Genomic DNA, 9,538 nt, shown 5'->3' on the forward strand with positions numbered 1-9,538 from the left:
TTTGCCTTTGCTCTGCTTTTGGTTTCCGTTGCATAAACCCGCCGCCTCCTACTGCCTTTCTTTTCCTTCAGCTCACTCTCTCACTCCTTTTGTTTTACCCAACTTTCATGCCCGAAACCCCAACCGCCTCAAGCCTTTCCTTGTCGGCCAAGCTCCTCTGTTTTTTCTCCTTCTGCCCAGATTTTTAGCCGCCGCCCCCGTAGCCTCTTCTTTTAGCCTCTCTGTTTTTCTTCCTTAGCCGAGCTTCCCCAAGTTTTGCAGATTCCTTTTGCCGTTTTTCCCTTCCCAATTCCTCTCAGTTTTTTCTTTTGCTCTGCTTTTTGTTCTTCGCCCAAACCTCTCTTGGCCTCTGTTCTTTTCCTTCCGTCCCCCTTGCTTCCGTAACCTCCCCCCAATTCCTTGTCCGCCGCCCCTGCTCTCGTTTCTTCTATTTTTCCAGACCCAAAAACCCCCTGTCGGCCATCTTTTTTTTTTTTTTTCTTGCTCCCTTTTTTTAGCCGTCCCCTTTTTTTCCTTTGTTGCTCTGTTCTTTTTTCTCTTTTTTTTTTTTTTGCCTGTCCGAAACCTTCCCTCTTTTTCCTCCTTTGTGTTTCTGCTATTCTCTTTTCCGTTCCACCCCGTAGCTTGTTTTTTCTTTGTTTCTTTTTTTTTTTCAAAAATTCCCTAAGCCCAACAAGTGTCCTTGACACCTACCCCTCTATACACTTGTCCTACAATTCCTTAGACACTTGTCTAATGATTATTTTGTACACTTGTCCAACATGCACACTTCCACCTATCCACACATTTTTCTTTCTTTTTCATTTTCATTTTTCTTCAAACATCAATTAAAAATAAATTAACAATTTTCAAACCAAATTTAAGAGAATTAAAGCCACTTTTGGTGTCTAACCCAATTAATAAATAAATAAAATGATAAAAACGAAATTAAAAATAATAAAAATTTGGTGTCTACAGTATTCCAGAACTGTGATATCCAAAGGGTCAAATAATTTTATTTTTGGCCATCTGAAAGAATTAACGAATGTGGGATTATAAGCAAATAAGCATACAACAAACAAATGAACAAACAATATGAATATAAACAAGCGAATAAACAACAATGACAAGAACAACTTGTGCATTTTCATAAAACCTTTGATTGAAAGCAAATGGAAATGAAAACTTAACAATATTTACATGCACAAACGTTAGTCAAAAAGGAAAATTGTTTTCATTGGCTATTTACAGATGCAAAAGTATTTTCATGAATTCACATGAATGATAAACCTCTTTCAGTTTACCGAAACTCCTTCCGAACGGGCAGGGACTCGGCTGTCCAATTAGAAATTGACCCTTCAGGGATGTCAGGAAAGTCAGCCTCATCTGGAAAACTATCTTCAAATGTTGCCCCTACGAACAATTGGGCCAAACTAGCTTCAATTTCTTCAACTGGATTAACCTCTGATGTGACAACCTCTGTTGGTCGTGGAAAAGTATACCACAGTGGTGGAATGTCAAAAACCCTGTGCCTGCCCTATTTCTCTGCTCTTTTGCGCTCTTTCATCTCTTTGATGTCCTTGGCGGTTGGTTGGAAACCCAAACCGAATGTATCCCTTTTTTCCATAATCTCCACTGGCTTCAGGATCCCTTGCAGTTCACGCCCCAATCCTCTGTCTAATTTGTATCCCCCACGAATCATTTCCTTAGCCATCATTACACTGGCCTTTGAGAGAGTTTGTTCCTCCATTGTGATCCAACTTACGGAGACTATATCGGATGTGCTGTGAGGGGACATGGTAACACTTTGACTACCCTCCTCTTTAACTCCAGAATCGGTGATCACCAGGCAGTCCTCTTCAGCAAAGATAGTGATTAGTTTGTCATTTACCACGAACTTGAGCAATTGATGCAACGAAGACGGCACAGCCCCCGACTTGTGAATCCATGGCCTTCCAAGTAAGATATTGTAAATGCTCGGGAAGTTCATGACTTGGCAAGATATTTGAAATTGGGCCGGCCCCATCTCGATTACTAAATCTGCCTCTCCTATTGGCTCCCTCTGCGCTCCATCAAACCCTCTAACGATAGTCCCTGAAGGCCTTAGCTTGATGTCTTGCAATCCTAGCTTCTCCAAGGTACTCCAAGGACAGATATTAAGTGCGGACCCGTTGTCAATTAGCACCTTCGGCAGCATTTTTCCGTTGCACCTCACTGTTATGTACAACGCCTTATTATGTCCAATGCCCTCCGTCGGCAATTCATCATCAGAAAAAGCAATTTGTTTGTTGAATAATACGCTCCCAACCACGTTTGAAAAATTATCAACAGAAATGTCCCTCGGAATTTGAGCTCTTGTTAATACGTCGATCAATGCATCCCTATGCACGTCCGAAGAGAAAAGTAGGTCCAACATGGTTATCTGGGCAGGTGATTTGCTTAGCTTTTCCACTATGTTGTATTCACTTCTCTGGAGTCGTTTAAGGAAATCCACAGCTTCTTTCTCGGTGATTGTTGGTTTGATGGGTGGCTCAGAACTATTGGCTTGAATTGGAGTAGTAGTCTCAAATGGATTTACAGTCTTCCCCGATCTGGTAACTACTGACACTTCCTTCTTTGCAGTTGAATTTTCCCCGATCTGTATGCTAGGCTCATCGTAATTCCACGGCACTTGTTGCAGACTTAATACGGGCTCCTGCTTCGGGAATTCGATGACTACTGGTTTCAAAGCTTCACTCTCCGCTGGCGTGAGATCTAAGACAAAAGGCTTGTTATCTTCTTCGAATGGCAACTCTATGACAAATGGTTGGTCCGTGACCCCAAACACTTCAGCTCCTATTGCCAATTTCTTGATTTGTTCCTCGTACTCCGCATCGTCCATAATGACCCCGACGTGCTCTGGCAAGGGGTTTTGATTTACGTTCGGCCCTTGTGCCTCCCTTTTTCTGATCACGATTTCTCCAGACTCAACCATATCCTGAACTTTATGCTTAAGCGCCTTGCAATCCAAAGTTGCATGCCCAGGTGCCCCCGAATGATACGCGCAAACAGCTTGCGGGTTATACCAAACGGGCATGCCATACGGGTAGGTAGGAGGTGGTACTGTACCAATTTTTCCAGAGGCCCTTAACTGGTCATACAGTTGGTCTAAAGGCCTACCTAAATTGGTAAAAGTACGGCTTAGGGGTCGGTTGTAAGGTTCATGAGGTTGAGGATGATTGTAAACAGGTCTATTTGGAGGAGGAAATCTTGGGTTATATGGTGGACGAGGTCGGTTTTGGGGTGGATTTGGTTGGGAAATTTGGAAAGGGGCTGAAGGTGGGTTAGTATAGTTTGGGCGAGGTCGAGGGTGGTGGATATTGGTAGTATATACAGGGTGTGGGTTTGAGTAGTAAGGGTAAGGTTGTTGGTAGGTTGGGTTGTGTTGGTATCGGGGTCGGGGTGAAGGGTTGTGGTTCCAAACAAAGGTTGTATCTCCTTCTTTCTTTTTGAATTGTGGTTTCTTTTCACTGCTTCCTCGCCCTTGCAAAGCTTCTACTTGCGATTTCAGGGCAGATACATTAACAATTTTCCCAGCTCTTACAAAGTCGTCAAATTCTTCAAGTTTATTTACAATTGCCGCGAATGAACATCCAGTCATACGGAAAATTTCTTCAAAATATGGAGGATTATGGGCCTTGATGAAAGTACGGATGATTTCTTCCTCGGTCATCGGAGGCTCCACCTTGGCAGCTATTTTCCTCCACCTCTTGGCATAAGTCTTGTGATTTTCGGAGGGTTTTCTTTTGGTTCCTTCCAAGGTGGTTCTAGTCGGTGCCAACTCACAATTATACTCATATTGCCTTACGAAAGCCTTGGACAAGTCAATCCAGGTTCTTACGTCTTCAGGTTTCAGATTTGAATACCAGTCAAGTGCGTCCCCTTCCAGACTTTCAGGGAACAACCTTAGAGGCAAGTTTTCATCGTCCACAGGCTTTCCCAATTTGTTTGCAAATAGTCGGAGGTGCGTCTTTGGATTACCCGTCCCATCGTACTTGTTAAACTTAGGAGTTTTGAACCCCTCAGGCAGTTGCACATTCGGAAAGAGACACAGCTCATCGTAATCCAAAACTCCTTGCTTGTTCAGCACCTGACTCTTCCTTATGAATTCATCGAAACGGTCCAGGCGCTTTAATAACTTCACATCAATGGGAGCAGAGGAGGATCCTCCCACCTCTGGTTTGGTTTGAATAAAATGGTCTGGCAGATAAGGCTCAGTGGTGGGGTAATAAAAAGCTTGTGTCTCAGGTGGTATATTTGCAGTGACTTGAGGTTGTGGGCCTTGCATAGGAGTAGGGAAAAATGAAGGATTAGGAGGGTAAGTGTATGGCAGATGAACGGTGGGGTAGGTGAAAGTCCCTTCGGGTGGACCTTGCATGGGAACAGTAGTTTGAACTGTAGGAATAACAAAGGGTTCAGATTGCAGTTGTATTACGTGGGGAAGCTCCGGCTGTACCCCGCTACTGACAAGCTCGTCTATTATCTTCTTTTGGGCAACCATCTCAGAGGCCATCTCCCCAAACTTAGCAAGTAACTCGGCCAACTGAACTCCAGGACTCGGGACTTCTGGTTGAGAAGCAGCAGTGGTCTTGTCGGACGATTCAGGTTGATTACTCATGTTTACACGATTCCTTTGGGCTCTACTTCGGGATCGCGTAATAATGGGGCTTTTCCGAAAAGCTATTTTGAAAAATTTTACCTGAGAACGCAAAAGACTGCTTTAGATAAACCAATCGTTATTGAATTTCTGCAATTTATTCAAAAGAGAAAAAGAAAAAGAAAAAGACATGAGTTAGTAACTATTTGAACAATTCGGATGCATGTCCTATTTGGGGGGCCCTTTTGTGCCAAGGGTAGGCCTAGCATGATGCAAGCCTTCGGGGTAAAATCCCATTTTCAAACCTGTAAGTGAATATAAAAGCAGGAATTCTCATTAAAATATGGATAAGCTCAGTCCTTCTTTACAACTTCATTGATGGTTCGACTGACCATTCTTACAAAATCTTCATGCCTGGCTAGTCTAGTGTGTTGGGATTCCCTAGAACTCCCAATACTAAGCTTTCGAATTTCATCTTGGATTTTATCAAATGCACTCAATGCCTTTTCCAACTTCTCGGTCTTCCTTGCCTCTTTCCTCAATTGCGCACGGGCTGCTTCCAATGTTTGGTCAGCCACCATGATCTGCAGCTGATGGTCTTCCAATTCTCTCCTCAATTTCTCATTCTGCTCTTCTAAAGTAATAGCGACTGACGGTACCCTTTCTCTTCCTTGTTCTATTATTGATTTGATCCAGTCGTTGTACTCCAAGACGACCCTAGGCTCTTCTTTATTCACTTGGTCCAAATGCAGGTTGTCCAAACTACACAGATTCCCCCAAGCTTCCAACACCATACTTCGGCATTCAGCAACTGTATTGATTTCGATACGTCCCATTCCTTGTATGGTTGGGACTCTCTGCGGGTACCCGAACTGTCTCATAACTCGTTGTGGAATGTACATAACCAACCCACTAGTGCTTGCTAACGGAATGAAGTCAAATTGTGTAGTCTTGAAGGCTGGATCCCTTACTTTCGTCCAATCGAGAACCCACTGTATCTTATCTGAAGTTAATGCATTGAATTCCTGAATAAACACACTAGGAGATGCGACTCGATAGTATCTTATAACTCTTTCTCGGTGCGATTCAACCCAGTTTGCTGTTGGAAGGCATGATCCCAATGGATTCAGTGTTCTCTTTGACAGATGTTCCATCGCCCACATTTGAAGCACTAAGTTGGATGCATAGAAAAACCCCCTCTTCTTTTGGCATTCGGTAACAGCGGTGAAGATATCAGCAATAATGATAGGCACCAAAGTAGGGGTCTTTTCCTTGATTCCTAGAAACACACTTTGAATCATGTTAACTGTTGAGAAGGTAACCTTTCCATGTTTCTGCGGGAATAGTAGTAAACTGATCAAGGCTAGTCCTAAGGCTTGTACTCGTTTTCCTTCCCATTGTTCTCTGCTAATGAAAAAGTCGTCGTGGTGTCGGTCGTAAGAATCCCTTTCCCCAAATCGTTTGTACAAGAATTCGAGTGGACATGATTTTGCATCCGGGTGTTGATCCATGCTATCTTGCTTCAAACCTAGAAACTTGCAAAATTGCTCTCTAGTTCCATTAGTTGGGTACACCATAGGGCTACCTTTCCCAGTCATTTACAATAACTCTTCTATCTCCTCTAGAGTGGGTGTTAACTCACATTCCCTAAATCGAAAAATGGAGCCATTGGGATCCCAGTACTCGAGCAGTGCTTGAATGATTGCTGTGTTCGGGGTTATATTCAAAAGATTTGGTAGATGACCTATGTACAGGAACAGTCGGTTCATTTCATGCCCCATGTTGTTCTTCCAATCAATCAGCTCACGAGGTATATGGTCTAACATTCGACATGGAGCCATCTGAAGGAGAAATTCACTTTTTAGTACCTTACCTTGGGATTTACCCCTTAGGTTAAATTGCAAAAAATAGACGTGCAAAATCCCCAAAGGTCGGGTTAAATACCCATGGGATTAGGGTTGGCTTCCCTAACATGGAAATTGCCTAATTGGCGTTCCTTCTAAGGTTTAATGCATGATGGCATTTATTAAAGCGATGTAAATATGTGACAAATATGGCCTAAAGGACATGAATAATGCATCGGGGGAAAAAGGTCTAAAATGAAATGTATTTATTGAAAATTAAGTGCAATGACTGAAATTTAAACATGTGAGTTATCTAATGGGTAGGTCACTAAAAGAGTGCCAAAGTGGCCTCTTATTGCTAAGGCACATGAATGCAAGCCAAGAAAACAAAAGAATGGTTAGTGCAATTGATAGTACACATAACACATTGGGAGCAATTTAGAAAAGAAATATAATAAAGCAAGTAAAAGGGGTAGAACCCCTTCCCTCGTGCCTAATGTGCTTAAAAGAGGGTGAGGCCGACTCTAACCTAGGAAAATTCTAATATGGATGCATGAGGTTGGGGTTCACTAATGCGACTAGACTCGATAAGGTTTAAAAGGTCCCCAAGCCTTCAGACCTAAAGACCAAGGGTCATCACTCCCAAGGCCTTCGATCGGTGGCTCGAGTGATCCCTTAGGTAGCGCTATGGGTGCAGTGCACACCATCCGCCTACCCAAGGCGATCGATCCTAATCCTACAAGGCGGTGTGGGATAGCGCCCACGAAAAATAAAATAAAATAAAATGGGATAACAATAAATAAACGTGCACGTATGAGGTGTTCCCTATTTTGAGGGAAGGGGTTGAGAACCACGCGAGGCTCTAAAGGTGACACACACCCCCCCAAATGCAATGCAAGCGCGAGATAACAAGTAAACATTCATTCAAACATACATTCGTGAGTCGAGGGATTGGTTTGATTATGTACATAAGACAAAAGGTCCTAAAAATGAAAAATGCAATCCTAATATCCAAATGCTATGCATAGAAAGGGTAGAAAAAGGAAACGAATGGTTAAGTCAAAATGCTTGGACTCACTTAGGAAATCCCCAGTGGAGTCGCCAACTGTCGAGCCCCATTTTTTTGATAAATAAATAAATCGTTTGAGAAAGATGTATTGTTTCAATTTTGATTGGAAAATGATTTTTGTGAGTTGAAAAGACATGGGTCTCAATGAGACTTTGGAAAGCGATGATTTGACCCAAAAAATAGTTTTAAAAAGGGTTTTGAAATGAAAAGTTTGGAGTCGCCACTTGGTAATGATTTAAGGTGTACCAAGTCACCTAAAAATGAATTAAGTAATAATAAACCCTTTTTAAAACGACTCCTAGTCTACGTAAAACAAAGAAAAAGGTTCGGGAGTCACGTTTGACAAAGGGGAAGGCAAGGATAGACTCCAAGGCACCCCTTTGACCTAGCCAAGGCCAGTTGCGTAACTTAACCCTAACTTTCCTGACTTTCTACCCAGGGTATGTATTGCATGTTGGATTATGCCTATATGAATGCGAAAACGAAAAAATGCAATCCTAAATTCTACGATGTCTCTCGTGAGGTTTTTGGTCCCAAACCACATGAATTGTGGCGGCCAATAAAGGGAAACCTCATAGAGGTCGATTGATGCAAATGGTGACTCAAGTGCAAGTGTGCAAGTGTATGAAAAGATTCATGTATGAAATGGTGTAAAAAAAACAAAGTGTTTCTGTGCGCATGTGTAAAGAAAGTGCACGTGTGAATTTGGATGAAAAATCAAAGTATTAGTGTGTGCAAATGAATGAAGATAGGATTGTAAATATATATGAAACTTGAATTCTACTTGTGGAGTAAGATGAGTAAAACATAGTGAAAAATATGGATTGAGAAATGTGGAAAGAAAAAGTGATTAAAAGAGCATGGAAGTGAGAAAAAATGAAAGTATGTCCCTAAGGGAATGCAACAAATTGGGTACGGGGATGACGCCTAATTTTCGACTTTGATTTTCCCTCGGATTAGAAGGTAAAACTAGCGTGCTAAGGCTATCGAGTAGCCACACTCGCTCGTTTCCCTTATCAAGAGGGGATTTTCACGCAAATGAACCCTAACTAGCATGAGATGCAAGTCCTAAAGTGAAGGGGTTTGAGGAACATACCAAGTGATAAACTAAGGAAAAATGCGTGATATGTGGTGATCATGCACTTAATGAAAAAGGGAAAAAAGAACCTATTGGGTCTAGCATTGGACTAGCCCATTCTATGAATTCCGACTAGCGTTGGACTAGTGGAAACGATAAAAGAAGCCACAACTAGCGTTGGACTAGTGTGGTGACGTACATTCATCCATTCCATTCATCTATACTACAAAAAGCGAGTAGACATGCGAATCACTTATAAACACGTAGCACATAACACTTAGCATGCTTGACTAGATGTAAAATCCTAATAAAGCATTTAACATATAACACATAGGCATGCAACCATTACATTTGCTAACTAAAACAAAAGGGAAAGGGAAAATGGACCAAATTACTTGCTATGCCCTATCTATTACAAGCCAAGAGGTGTACACATACCCCATAATGAATAACTTAAATAAAAATAAAAGTAAATGAAATAAATGCAAGGAATTAAGAAAGCAAAGTAGACATGCATATTCACGTAACACGTAGGAGCACGTAAGAGAGAAGTAAAGAGGATAAAAGAAAGTTATACCTTCCCCCGCTTGTGAAGCTAATGAATGGAAACGGTTCTAAATTGGGCTAAAACCATTAAACAAATGATCAATGCACCAATTTAGTGATAAGATATAAACTAAACAATTTGAATCCACCAAAACATCAAACTTTCCCTCAATTGCAACTCAATGAAGTCAAAACTACTTAAAGACCAAGGCAAAAGGCATGATCATCCAATCCCCAAGCATAACATCTACTAAGACCCAAATGCAAGCACTACTCAAATCAATTGAACCTAATAAATCGTTTAAGCACTTCAAAGATTCCAAAAATAAAGAAAGAGTCAAACAATGATTGAAGTTGCAAATGATTTTAGGACTTAATTACAAGAT

The 9,538-nt window shown here is 41.6% G+C and overlaps 1 protein-coding gene across 1 annotated transcript; it reads right to left on the bottom strand.

The window, feature by feature from the left end:
- Nucleotides 1–1,516: 1,516 nt before the first annotated feature.
- LOC140035645 (uncharacterized) lies at nucleotides 1,517–4,636 on the bottom strand. Its single transcript, XM_072076954.1, has 4 exons — nucleotides 4,390–4,636; nucleotides 4,109–4,299; nucleotides 2,822–3,109; nucleotides 1,517–2,674 (listed from the first exon to the last, which is right to left on the bottom strand). The coding sequence occupies exons 1-4, from the start codon at nucleotides 4,634–4,636 to the stop codon at nucleotides 1,517–1,519; spliced, it is 1,884 nt and encodes a 627-aa protein (XP_071933055.1).
- Between the last annotated feature and the right edge of the window lie 4,902 nt (nucleotides 4,637–9,538).

This window comes from Coffea arabica, chromosome 2c (assembly GCF_036785885.1).
Source record: "Coffea arabica cultivar ET-39 chromosome 2c, Coffea Arabica ET-39 HiFi, whole genome shotgun sequence".
NCBI classification, from domain to species: domain Eukaryota; kingdom Viridiplantae; phylum Streptophyta; class Magnoliopsida; order Gentianales; family Rubiaceae; genus Coffea; species Coffea arabica.

Excerpts from the sequence above, each read along its gene's own strand:
- LOC140035645 (XM_072076954.1), bottom strand. The coding sequence starts at position 4,636 with ATGAGTAATCAACCTGAATCGTCCGACAAGACCACTGCTGCTTCTCAA. Across the intron at positions 4,300-4,389 it reads AACTACTGTTCCCATGCAAG|GCCCACAACCTCAAGTCACT; the intron begins GTCCACCCGAAG and ends CTCCTATGCAAG. Across the intron at positions 2,675-2,821 it reads AGGAACAAATCAAGAAATTG|GAGCCCGTATTAAGTCTGCA; the intron begins GCAATAGGAGCT and ends TTCCCGAAGCAG.